This window comes from Pelodiscus sinensis, chromosome 3 (genome assembly GCF_049634645.1).
Source record: "Pelodiscus sinensis isolate JC-2024 chromosome 3, ASM4963464v1, whole genome shotgun sequence".
Classification (NCBI taxonomy): domain Eukaryota; kingdom Metazoa; phylum Chordata; order Testudines; family Trionychidae; genus Pelodiscus; species Pelodiscus sinensis.
The window spans coordinates 41,763,543-41,777,067 of record NC_134713.1 but is presented as its reverse complement, the minus strand read 5'-3'; the positions used below and the strand labels follow the sequence as shown (position 1 = coordinate 41,777,067).

The 13,525-nt window shown below is 42.7% G+C and overlaps 1 protein-coding gene across 6 annotated transcripts in view; it reads left to right on the top strand.

Annotated features, from left to right (window-relative positions):
- The window catches only part of CILK1 (ciliogenesis associated kinase 1), a 43,881-nt gene that overhangs the window by 19,088 nt on the left and 11,268 nt on the right, over positions 1-13,525 (top strand). For all 6 annotated transcript variants that reach the window (XM_014580945.3, XM_006137747.4, XM_014580944.3 and 3 more), the window contains 7 exons: positions 499-620; positions 4,546-4,625; positions 7,399-7,531; positions 8,642-8,813; positions 9,412-9,579; positions 11,323-11,637; positions 13,104-13,294. In XM_014580945.3, the coding sequence (XP_014436431.1) occupies positions 499-620; positions 4,546-4,625; positions 7,399-7,531; positions 8,642-8,813; positions 9,412-9,579; positions 11,323-11,637; positions 13,104-13,294 (1,181 nt within the window). The remainder of the gene's footprint in view (positions 1-498; positions 621-4,545; positions 4,626-7,398; positions 7,532-8,641; positions 8,814-9,411; positions 9,580-11,322; positions 11,638-13,103; positions 13,295-13,525) is intronic.

Genomic DNA, 13,525 nt, shown 5'->3' with positions numbered 1-13,525 from the left:
TAGTGTCAGTGGGAGCATAAGTGTAGAAAACTTTAATCACTTATATTCTAAACTCACTTAAATCAGGATTTGTCTATGCTGTTCCTATATAGAAAAGGTGGGAAATTTTATAGGGAAAAGACCTAAAGGTGAAGTAAGGACTAAGTTCATTCCAAAATCTGATCTGACGTCTAGCAGTACAGGTGCACAAGTAGAATGGAAGGTCTTCTGGTGAGAAGTTGTGTTGGAAGGAGATGCGGTCAATCAGGGTGTATAAAAATGAGCCAGTTGGGTATGTCTAAGCACAATTAAAAGCCATTATGTTTGCACAAATCAGCTTTCATACACAACTCGGAGCACTTGCAATGGTTTATGTGAATGGCTTTCTTTGGAAATCTAGTCTTTAAATCTGTAGCTACCTGCAACAGTTTAGCTTGTGCAACAAGAGTTTCAAGCTAAGTGAAAAGGAATCCTTGTTTATAACAGTGTATTAGATTCTTTTGTATTTTGTGCTTCCAGTCTTTGAAGAAATTAAACCATGCCAATATAGTAAAATTGAAAGAAGTTATCAGGGAAAATGATCATCTTTACTTTGTATTTGAATACATGAAAGAAAACCTTTACCAACTGATGAAAGAAAGGTATGTAAGTTACATCATAAACACATTTCTGTGCTAAATTAAACTATAAAAATGACTTCATGTTTCTCAGCTGTCTGTGACATTCGTGTCTTTTAAAGGATGCAGTTCTATTTAGCCTCCAAACACCATCTTAAGTTCTAAGTTACAGTACAAAATGTGGGTCTTGCTCAGTTTTAGGGCCCAGCTACATCGGGGATTTTTGCATCAATAAAAATACATCTGATGCAAATCCTCATTCCGCACACGTTGCACCAGTGAACAGCAAAGGAAGTCAAACTGATTCAAGCCCCTCTTCATATGGGTGCAGCTCATCTGGATTAGGGATTTTCAATGGTGTAGCAAAACCAGTGTAAAACTCCCTAGTGTGAACTAGCCTTTTGTAGAGGTCATTTAATAAGTTGAGCCTTCATAAAGTAAAGACAGAGGGTCTGCAATTGCCTACACAAACTAGGCATTTATGCACATGAAAATGGATATTTAGACACTAAAACAGGGCTACTCAACTTTGGAAGCCCCAGGGGCAACAATGGTACTTGCAGCATATGCCGAGGGCCGCAACTTAAGTGTGGTTGCATATACAGGTAGTCCCCGACTTACGCGGATCCTGGGCTGCTCCGCTGCCGGCTTCCCCGAGGCTTTGCAAAGCCGTGGGGGGGCTCGGGCAGCGGGGCAACCCAGGCACGCCTGGGCTGCTCCGCTGCCGGCTTCCCCGAGGCTTTGCAAAGTCGCGGGGGAAGCCGGCAGCGGGACAGCCCAGGCGCCCCGCGGCTGTCCCGCTGCCGGCGTCCTCAGAGGCTTTGCTCCCCGTCTCCCTGGTCTGCTGGTCTGCTGCAGACCAGGGAGACTGGGAGCAAAGCCGCAGAGGACCCAGGCGGTGGGACCGCAGTGCGTCTCGGTCCGCCGCCCGCGTCTTGCTGGGGGGGGGGCGCAGCTAGTACCCCCCCCCCCAGGCAGACTAGGCTTTTCTCCAGACGCCTGTGGCAGAGCAGCTGGGGCGCAGCCGGTTGGTCCCGCAGCGCCACTCTGGGCGCTACTGGACCAACCCAGCAGCACCCCAGCTGCTCTGGTCCTTATTCAGCCGCTGCTGGTCAGTTTCAGCAGCGGCTGAATCAGGACACCTGGGGCAGAGTAGATGGGGTACTGATGGGTTGCTCCAGTAGCGCCGAGGAGCGGCGCTACTGGAGCAACCCAGCAGCACCCCAGCTGCTCTGCCCCAGGCGTCCTGATTTAGCTGCTGCTGAAACTGACCAGCGCTGACTACAGGAAGGCCGAGGCAGAGTTGCTCTGCCCTGGGCTTCCTGGAATCAGCTGCTGATCAGTTTCAGCAGCAGCTGACTTGGGGACGCCTGGGGTTCTTAAGTTGATTCTGTATGTAAGTCAGAACTGGTGGTCAGTTTCAGCAGCGGCTGAATCTGGACGCCAGTTCCGACTTACATACAGATTCAACTTAAGAACAAACCTACAGTCCCTATCTTGTACGTAACCCGGGGACTGCCTGTACATGCAAATATATATATGCAAATAGCTTCTTTTACACTGATGGGCATGAATACAAAGATTAAGGCAAGACCACACAACACACAGGCCCCATTTAAGTTAGTTCTGCTGATATTAATAAAATTCAGTATTTACCCGATTTTCATCCATATGACAGCACTTTTAATGAGCAATGACAGTCCAGGAATTTAACTACTAAAATGCATATCAACAGAAGACCATTATGTCGAAGCAAACGAGCGTGTTTTGCTTCGACAATTATATTGACTACTTTTTTTGTTTTGGCTCCCACTTGCAGGCCACATATTGAGCCCTGTGTAAACCTAAAACACACCGTGGGCCGCAAACAAACAGACCATGTGTTGAGTTTCCCTGCACTGAAATGACATTTTGAATGCCTAGTATGCATACCCAGATGTGATCTGGTGCACTAAATTAGATGGAATTGTGTTTAGGCTCAGGCCTTTATTGTATGATGCTCTGAACCTCAAGAAAATGAGTACTTACACAGTACTGTGATTGGGCCTCTCTTTCTGATGTCCTTTCCTGAATGGTGACATTACTGTAAAAGTTGGATGTGGTCCTTCAGATGCAAGTTTTAGAGAACTCCCTTATCTGGGGGCATTAATGAAGTGGGCAAACCAAAATAATCTTCCTGCCCTCAAAAGGGGCCAGGCTCACACTGCTGTTCTCTATAAGCCAAAAGGTGAGTAGTCTCAGGGGGCTAGAAACCCATGTCCTTTTCACTCACTGTCTATATATCAGGCCAACCACCTTGGGCTCTGAATAAATACAGGGGCTATCTTTGCTCTGCTGCATTCTTTAGAGTCTCCTCTGTAGCTTTGCCGATAAGCATTCTGTGCACTATGGTCTAGCTCAGATTATGACATATTGCCAATCCTTACTGGGCTTGGATCCTCCCTTTTGGAGCCCCACCCCTTTTCAAGGTTGGCAAACTTTCCAGATTTGCTAGGTTATGGCTGATTGTGCCCCCAAGCATTCCTTATCCTCCTTCTGACTGAGTTGAGGATTACCCTACCACAAATTCAAATTATTCCTATATAGTATCACAAAATGGTTTTTTAGCAAGCATTTATGGATTCTACATACTCATGGAAACAAAAGAGCATGAGACAGTTGCACATGAGCATTCAAGACCTTTGTTGTGCAAAAAATATTGTACGTCTGAAATCCCACAAAATGATTACGAATTTTAAACTACAAACCTGTTGAACTCTGATCACTTCTTGAAACCGAAGCTAAAACTGTCAATTGTTTACACATTTGAAGGGGAGAAAAGAAACTCAACTTCATTCCACTACAGTTTAAAATGGAAGTGTGACTCTAGTTGCTGGCCTCTCTTTTAAAATACATGATGGGCCAATGAGTTAATGGAGGAATCCAGCACAAGGAGTCCACAAATGTCCAAGCTTCTTGTTTCATTACTGGAAGGCTCTTTTCAGTGAAATGTGAAAAACAACAAATAGTCTTGCAGCACCTTAGAGACTAACAAAACATGTCACTAACCAAGGCCACTGCCCTGCCTACTGAGATGCTTTGGGATGCAGGTGCTTATCACTTAGCCCAGTGGTCCCCAACCTTTTCAGGTTGTCGGGCGCCAGGGGGCGTGGCCGTTAGCCCGCCGGGCGCCCGGGGGCAGCCCCCCCCCCCCCCGCAAGCGCCGCGCGCCTGGGGCCGGAGCTGGCGCTCCCCCTCCCCCCCGCAAGCGCCGCGCGCCTGCCCCCCCCGCAAGCACCGCGGGGCCGGAGCCGGCGCTCCCCCTCCCCCCCCCCCCCCCGCAAGCGCCGCGCGCCGCGCGCCATGTGCCTGGGGCCAGGCCAGCCCCGAGCACCTGGCGGGCGCATGCAAGTGCCCCCGCGGGCGCCATGGCACCCGCGGGCACCGTGTTGGGGACCACGGACTTAGCCCATGAGTTGATTTTTTCCCCCTTTTCCTCAGTAAGGCTATCCATAAACTTGCTGCCCTAGCAGATCTTCTTGGAGGCTATTGCATAGGGGTGAGAGGAAAGGTGATAAACCAGGAAAGGTGATAAAGAGGACCCTAATATCAAATAAAGCGTAAAGTAAAATGGATGTGTGGCAGAATTAAGATCATCAGGAAAAGTACAGTGAAAAGTGTTCCACTGGGAAGGGCTGTCTCTGAATCGCTACAGTATTGTGGGATGCACTTGAAGCCTTTCTTGTTTTGTTTGAAGTCTTAGACGTCATGCCATTCGGTTTATTGACTAGGTTTTTTACTTGTAGCATTCGGTATCAAAGGTACTTAAATACCACAGGTTCTTGTTGAAAGGCAAAGTACACTGCTTGCAATTGCTTTCCTGAATCTTCTAACTGCTCCTTTTCCTGTAGGAGCTTAAGAATCTGATGCAGTGACCCATAAGTAATTTTCTTTCCTTTTTACCCTACAGAAACAAACTTTTTCCTGAATCTACAGTTAGGAATATTATGTATCAGATCTTGCAAGGGCTTGCATTTATCCATAAACACGGTAGGCTGTATTTTGGCTCTAAATATTTTGAACAGAGCAAGATAATGTCTGTATGTTTGGTGTTAAAATAAATAATACAATTCCTCTGTTAAATGGAGTGATGGGGGCTAATAGGAGACAAGTTGTTGACTTTCATATCTATCCCAGGTTGGGTTTGGTAGCCTATGATATTCAACAAAGCTAGCAACTTGTCCAGATCTTAATGAAGAATATTCCACACCACAAAACTACCAGTACAACTGGCACTAATGAGTGTCTTTATTGACTATCCCAGGAAAGCCCCCAAAGACTGGGCTTCAAGACTAAATTATCGTTTTGCCCCTCCAGGTGACTGTTTCAGGTGAAGGCTAAGGCATGTTGGTGAGACATCGGGACAAGAGTTGCACCGTTGCTCTCTGTGCTGTACTTATTCTTTGGACAAATGAGAGTTTTCATCTCCAGAGTTTATTACCTGGCACTTCTCCAGACTGTTACATTTTACACATACACGATCTAATTTATCCATACATTATTATACTTTATGATAAAATACCCTTCTGATAAAAAGCTTTGATAACCTTAGGGTAACAATAAGAACTGATTTCTGTCGTCTAACCTGCACTAATAAGACCAACCTAAGTAAACCACTGTCTGAATCAAGCTATTTTTTTAAATTTTAGAATTTACTCTTAATGTTTCCCCTAAGGATGATAAATTGCGGTTATTTGACTAGTCGAGTAGCTGGAGCTGATGGGAGAGCAGCCCCTGCCAACCTTACCATGTGGATGACACTGTAGTCAGTACGCCACTTCAGCTAAGCTATTTGCATAGCTGAAGTTGCGTAGGCTAGATCAGTGGAGGAGGATGGGGGAAGAGACTAGGGATGTTAGACAGCAGATAATAGAATAGGCAACTAACTTCATGAATTCTTAGTGAAATCTGTCCCCACTCCAGGCAGGAACCAGTCCATGAAGGGAGCCAATTTAAAAACCACCTCCAATTACGAACCAGCTGCCTGCTGCCCTGCACTGCTGCCTGTGATATGGAGGCAGCAGTGCGGCGTGGCAGCAGGCCCTGTCTGCGGAGGGTCCGAGCTCCCTATAGACAGACTGCTGGGGAAGGGGGTGGGGGAGGCTGCCACAAAGCAGCCTCTGTCCACACTGGGCCCAGGCTAATAGAGGCAGTGATGAGCGAGGGAGCACCATAGACCCAGTGCTGGGGGGACCTGACTTTTAAGATACAGAGGCAGCGGGAGAGCACAACATGAGTAGTCGACAAGATTAACCAATAACCTAGGCTTATTGGTTAATCGACTACTCGTTCACATCCCTAGGAGAGACTATGGCCTATGAAAATTACTTAACATTCTTAGGTTTTACTTCTGTAAAATATGTTCTGCTAATGGCTTTATTTTCCTCCATTCACACCATTGGATCTCAGACATGCCCCTGAAAGGGAAGAAGCAATCTCTACCTGTCACAACAGGAAAATAAAATATTTTAAAACATTAATGTAAAATGAGTTGTGGACAGCTATTTAAGTCCTCATTGGTATGGCAAAGAAAGCACAAGCATGCAGAATATTTTGTATGTCTGTCCTGCATATTTTTGCTGTACAAAATATAACTAATTTGTTCTACACAAACCAGTGTATTATGCTGATCTTTTATACTCTTGATTGTAATAATTTCTGCCACAATGTTGGGAAATCAGTCACAAGGAAGTGTTGGAAGATTTTGCCACAAAGAAGGCAATATTTTAAATAGAAAGGTGGGATAAAAATATTTAAATAAATAAATAAAATACATAAATAAAAATATGGCCTTCTGGCTAATGGCATAAGACTGCAAGTTCTGAGACCTGGGGTCTCTCTCTATTTCTGCAACAGACAGACAAGTCACAATTCTTACTGTTATACCAATTGTAAAATATCCACATACTTGATATTTTATATCCGAGTACAGAAGTGTATTAATTTATTTTTCCGTGTTTCTTTGGTGTTTACCCAGATCTCTAAGCACTTTCCAAAGCTTAAAACCCACAAATTAAAAATTTCAATAAAAAACTTTAATCAGTTCTAATTACAATTTTTCCCTGTTAACCATTCCTTTCAGCCATAACCCGAAAATCCTCCTTCAACTTCCAGCCCCTCCATTTATGAAATCTGCTCCCATCCCTTCCCCTCTCCCCCCACCTTTCTAAATGCCTGCTAGAGGACAGGTTTTCCAGCATGCCCAGACGTTTAAGAAGTCCAGGCTTTGGCACAGCAAGAACAGAAACAAATTCTGTAGTCAGACTCATAGTGACCACTTTTCTACAATTCCCTCCCATTTGTATTCAGTCCAGCTCAAGTATCCCTACACCATGGCTGGGAAGCTAAATATTTGTGAAATGTTTAGAGAGCCTTTGATGGAAGAAACTCTAGTAATATAAAGAATCATTTTGTTTAAACTAGGGGAAATTTTAATATTTTTACCACACGCTTTCTATTAAAATTAAAACAAATTAATGCTAAGTATAAACTGGCACATCTTCGATTCCCATTAAAGAAAGATGGGCTGGGAGCTGGCCACACTGCTTGAAAAAAATCTCAATTTTTGTGTATATATCTTCCAGGGATAACTAAAATATGAAAACTAGCAAGGTTAAATTTTATTTCTGGTTGTTGTGACCTGCTGTTGGACCTCCAAAAGTGGCAACTGAAGTGAAGGAATCTAGATGGGAGTGGGTGGAGTATAAAGGCTACAAATAAATGTAAAACTGCAGTGCTAACTGGCATTTAATTTGAATTGCAGGGTTCTTTCACAGAGACTTGAAACCTGAAAACCTTCTTTGTATGGGACCAGAACTTGTGAAAATAGCAGACTTTGGCTTAGCTCGAGAAATCCGATCTAGACCTCCTTACACAGACTATGTATCTACAAGATGGTAAGTGCAATGTAAATGTTTGGCTATGTTTTAACTTAACCTAAGGATAAGGTTGGGTCCATAAATGCAGTGAATCAGATTTTTAATTTAGAATAATTAAAAGGCTTCAAAATGTGTAAGATGATGGATATGTAGACAAATGACAGTAGCATAGCTGAAGTAAATGGATATCCTTTAATCTCTTGTGCATATGAAGAATAGTCTCCAAAACCAACAGTGGGCCAGAGCCACCACAATTACTATGGAGCAATTGATTGAAAAGGCTATTCCGGTACTAGTAGGGCAGTCTAATTAGGTGGCAGAGGGGAAAACTGTCAATGTAAAAGCAAGCATGGAATTGGAAGATAAAAAAATCAAGTTTAATCAGATGCTCCTGCCAAATACTCACCAAATCCTAATAGATTACTCACATTTATCCTTTTAATCTTTAACAAAAAGCATCCATTCTTCATTGTCACCTTCCCTCATCATCTCATGCAGGTGGCTGAGGCAAAATCTAACATCATGCTTCAGCAGAAAGGAGCAGTGTAAACCCATCTCTAAACTTCCAAATTTATACAGACCCACAGGCTGGAACAGTGTTTTTCCTCATAAGCAAGGTTAGAATCTTGTCACTGATGACCAGTATCTTCAGTATAGCTTGTGTTCAGTCCTCTCTTTAACAAAAAAAACCTCACTGAAAATCAACTTTTATAAAAGCAATGGAAGTGTGAGACTTGACACACAACTTCAATTGCTGAGAATAAATCTGTATTTTGCACGCAGGGCTCCATTCTGCAATCATTGGCAATGTGGGAGTAAGTGAGCTAAGAATCACCTCACAGGTCCAGGCCTTCAGCTTTTAAATTGCTTAAGGATGTGCAGCGTCTAAGAAATATGGATGAATGTGACAGGATGAATTGAGCATTCCGGGAACATTGTGTGGCTTCGAACTCTGACTCTAAAAGAGATACAATCTTGTATGTTGGGTGGGGTTTGCTGGGAATCCTTTAAAGGATGCTTTCTGTCTCCAGCGAGACAAAGAAGGAAAGATCACAGCTGTCCTACTTGAGAGAACCATGTTGTAGTACTTGTTTGATTTGTGAATGCTATAAACTGTTGTTTTTATAGGTATAGGGCTCCTGAAGTTCTTCTGAGGTCCACCAGCTATAGCTCTCCCATTGATATCTGGGCTGTTGGCTGTATAATGGCAGAGGTTTATACCTTAAGGCCTCTTTTCCCAGGTGCCAGTGAAATCGATACTATATTCAAGATATGCCAAGTACTGGGGACACCAAAAAAGGTAACTTAAGTGATAACTAAATCTTGAATGTGCATTGCTTAGTGCAGCAGTGATACCGTGCCTCGGATAGAAGAGAGAATTTCACTTTATCCTCATCATATTTATTATTTTCATAGCCTAGTACTGATCTCAGGGGAAAAATAACAAAACTTTCATTTTCTGTGAAGTCAATCGTTAAAATTTATGCCCTTGAAAATCATGACATGAGAGAGGAAAAAATGTGTCCAGAAAAGAAGAGTTTTGTCAAATGACAAAATTATTTAAAATTTCCAGTGTCCTCAGGCCCTTACTATGAAATTAAAGTCTCATTTACAGTTGGGTGCACACATCTGTTCTGGTTCAGTGGTAGAACAAATGGAAGACTTAACAGTCTTCAGCTTCCATGTCTGTCATTTATTTGTTGCGTGATCCTGTATGGCCAGTTTCATGGCATGTTTAAAAAATAGTTTTGTCACAGCAGTGCTTTGAGGTTAATTTATTTAGCCTGTAAAGAACTCAAAGACCATTGAGAGGTGTTCAAAGTGAACAGTATTGGCACTTAGACATCCGAGTTCTTTATGGCTGAGTTTTTCAGTGATCAAAATACTGATTCTTTCAGAACAACTGGCCTGAAGGCTACCAACTTGCAGGTGTCATGAATTTTCGTTGGCCCCAGTGTGTACCTAACAACCTAAAGACCCTAATTCCTAATGCTGGCAGTGAGGCTGTTCAACTCATGCGAGACATGCTGCAATGGGACCCCAAAAAGCGACCAACAGCTAGTCAGGTTTGTTTTCATTTTTTTTACTCTGTCTTTATGCAACTGTTAGCTACATTCACTGCACTTTACCTTTGCCTCACACTGCCATTAATTATCCTTCTGACTGTAAATTGAAGAGGGTGCAGACAAGAGTCACAGGAATAATTAAAGGTTTAGAAAACGTGCCTGATTGCGAGACTCAAGGAGCTCAAACTGTTTAGTTTAGAAAAGAAAGTGAAGGGGGGACTTGATCAGTCTAAACAGGATACATGGTCCAAAGGCTGGAAATTGAGGCTAAGGAAATTCAGGTTGGAAATAAGGTATAATTTTTTAATAGTGAGTCATTAAACTTTGGAACAGTTTAAGATGGGTTTGGTGGATTCACAATCACTGTCAATTTTAAAATCAAGATTAGAGGTCTTTCTAAGAGAGAGATGGTCTAGTTCAGACAAATTAATTCAGGGAAGTCCTATGTCCTGTGTAATTGAAGAGGGTTGACTAGATTATCACAAAGCTCTTTTTTGAATTTATCTATTAATTTAATAATAGAAAAGACTTGATTTTGCAAGTCAGAAAGAGCTGAGGGTTGAATCATGAGCTTTAAAAATTAATATGGCAGATAACTGATTAGTCCATTGACTTCAATGGCAGCTAAAGGAATTCAGTGCTGTGCATGATAGGTCACTATGTAATGAAACAAGCATTTGGTGGACAAACCCAGCCTTAGGTCAGAGCTCCCTGTGAGTTCAGAGGGAGCACAATTAGACCATTATTTTGCACAGAGTCTTTCATGCAAAAATATGTAAATTTAAATTATGCAGTTACAAAACAAAATTTAGGAAGAGGGAAACTTGGACGGGAGGGCAAGATTAACTCTCTTTAGATAATTTAGTAATAATAATTACAAACAGAGTGCTTCTTGTGAAACAGATGAGACAAGATTGTAATGCAGTGGGGAATCTGTGAGGAAGAGAGATGTTAGAAGCCTGTTCTAGTTGGCAGAAGCTAGGGAGAAGAATATTTTTGCACCCCCAACAGCAGCTACTTAATTATCTGTAAAGCTGAGCACAACCGTTACAGCTACATGACACATCTTTTAAGAATTGGGAATGCTGGTGCCTCCCAGAATCAAATACAAGTTGGGCATGTGCTAGCAGTTTTTTTTCAATCACATAGTGAAGCATATTTATTGATTATAGTTTCACATTCATTTCTTGAGGATGTTTTTTCTCTTGTTTTCTGTGCACTGCCTGTGATCCTGACCAGTGCCTTTTGCACACTATTGCACTACAAAGTAAATAACTGCATTTTGCCACAGTAGTGAGAAGCTAGCATAGAAACCTTTTTTTTTTTTAAACTGCTTTTGCATTACATGAACAAGATTTTGCATAGAGGTTAAACCTTTGCTAAAGTTTATGTAACTGCCGCTGGGCAGATTTGAACCTTGGATCTCTGGGAGCTTAGTATAGGAGCCTCTACCCTTTGAGCTAAAACCTAGCTGGCTTTCAGCCCATGTTGTAGACGTTACTTGTTCTTAGCTATTGCTGTGGTGTAAGTGCCACTGAATGGGACAGCGAACCACATTAGGTGAGCGGGTTATACTTACTCTTATCTGCAAAAGAGAACGTATTGTGCCTAGTAATAATATCTCAGTAGTCATGGGAAAGGAAAAAAAGGGGTAAGGTAACGTGGGAACTGTCCCCTATGACTAAGCTAAGTCAGATTCTAGCTTCCCCTATTGAATACTGTTGACTTTATTGTGTTTTTTAGGCACTTCGATATCCCTACTTCCAGGTTGGATGTGCCTTGGGCACCTCCCATTGCATTCAGGACCTGGGCAAACAGACAAAAGATCTCCATGATAAAATAGCACTGCACCATGTTAAACCTGTCCCTCCTTCACAGCCCCCTCCAAAGCCCCATGCCCGTCTCGGGTCTAGACCATTCCAGCAAAGCCAGTCTTCCCAGTACCTCATGTATCCATACAAAGCAGATTCCTCGGTGACTGACCATGTGACCAATTTAAGAGAGGACAAGCCTGCTCAGGTGGTTCTGCCAGCTCTTCGTAGTCAAGTCCCTCAGCAGGTGAGGGGGTGTCTGGGATAACTGATAGACCTGTTGATGACTTTGTGCATTTTTTCCATAATTGGGATTTGGGGTGTGTGGGTGCATGTTTGTACCTTAACCAACACTGCCATCTTTGTATCTTAATGAAAAGGAGAGAAATACAGGTAAAGATTAGGTTGGCACTTTTATCATGTTGGTATAAACTGGGAGCAGCTCCACTGAAGTAAGTGGTGTTTTTAGTGTAAAACAAATAGTTGGCCTTATTTCAAGTCCACTTTATGTTGATCTGGCATTGTAAAGTAGCCTTAAAGAAGATGTAACTGTAGCTTACTCACGTCAAGCCGTTTCACAGTGGCAGAGTAATTTTGAAGTGGTCTTGGTGTAAATGACACTCAGGCCCAAGTTAGAAGAGAATTGGGCCCACAAGTATTTGAAACAAAGAGCCAAGTCTTCAGCAGGATCTAGTGGCTTTCACCTTGTGCATATGCAAAACTGCACAAAATACAAAGAATCGCAAGGACATGAATATCAGAATTTGCACTTGCAAAATCTGTTAAGACAAATAGGCTGCACTGGTGCAAATTTTAATGTGGGTGCTGACAGTTGAAGTTTACGCACATGAATGTGCATGCAGTTTTAAACCCACATGTGGAGTCTGGGGCTAAAAATTCAAAATGAGCTGATGACTTTTTATAGCCCGTATAGTGAAAGAAGTATGGAAATTGAAGATGAAAGACGTAAGAGCTCCATACTTCTGCCATTACAGGACTTTCACTAAGACAGGTGTTCATACTATCTTCTGCATCTCCTCCTGTTAGAGATAGGGCCCTAACAAATTCATGGCTATAGAAAACACATCACAGACCATGAAATCTGGTCTTGTCTGCTTTTCCCTATACTGTACAGATTTCATGGGGGAAACCAGAGTTTCTCAAATTAGGGGTCCTTTCTTAAAAGGCAACTGCAGGGAGATTGCAAGGTTTAGGGGGAGTCCCAGCATTGCCACTCTTGCTTTTCTGCTTGCCAACTGGTGAGTGGTGGCTGTTGACCTTGTGCCTTCAGAGATGGGCAGCCAGAGAATGGCAGCTGGTGACTGAGGGCTCAGCTCAGTAGGCTGAGCCACTGCCAGCAGTAGAGCAGAAGTAATGTTAGCGGTACAGCAATCCTGTCACCCAATAACCCTGTGATAACCCCACAACTCCTTTTTGGGTCAGGACCCCTACAATTACAATACTGTGAAATTTCAGATAGCTGAAATCATGAAATTATTTGTTGATGTTTTTTAAATCCTAGGACCATGAAATTGATCAAAATGGATAAATTTGGTAGGGCCCTAGTTAGAGACCAGGTCCTCAGTATATTGAGGAGCTGGTAGGGGAGAAGGGGGGCTGCTGCTACAGCAAGATCACCACTCTTTGTGAGGAAAATCTGTTTTACTGCTGCTATGTATGACAAATGTTTTGGATTTTTTGTTTGAATAACAGAAAATACCAGTTGGGACTGAGAACACAAACGGTGAACTTAAACCAAAGACTAGGCGAAGATGGGGGCACATTACTAGAACAATGAAAGGTTCTGAAGATTGGGATGAGTTGGAAGACTTTGATTTTAGCTCTTCCCTCCCTAGAACTGATCTGAAAAACAAGAGGCGACAGAGTGAGGAAGCTCTTTGTAGGTAAGCTGATGTTTCCTCTTCTCACCCCATCGCAGCTAGTTAATTGCATTCATTTCTCCTACATTTCTTCTTGCTCCTTAGCATTCTCTCCCTGTGCTCTGTCTGCCTAGGTATAGTACTGGCAATAGATCATTACAACTGTGCTCTCAGCTGGTTCTTGGCATTTTTTGAGTCTTCCGTGCTGTACTTTATGCTTGGAATGGCTTTTATTTTCTTCTGTTCGATTTCTGT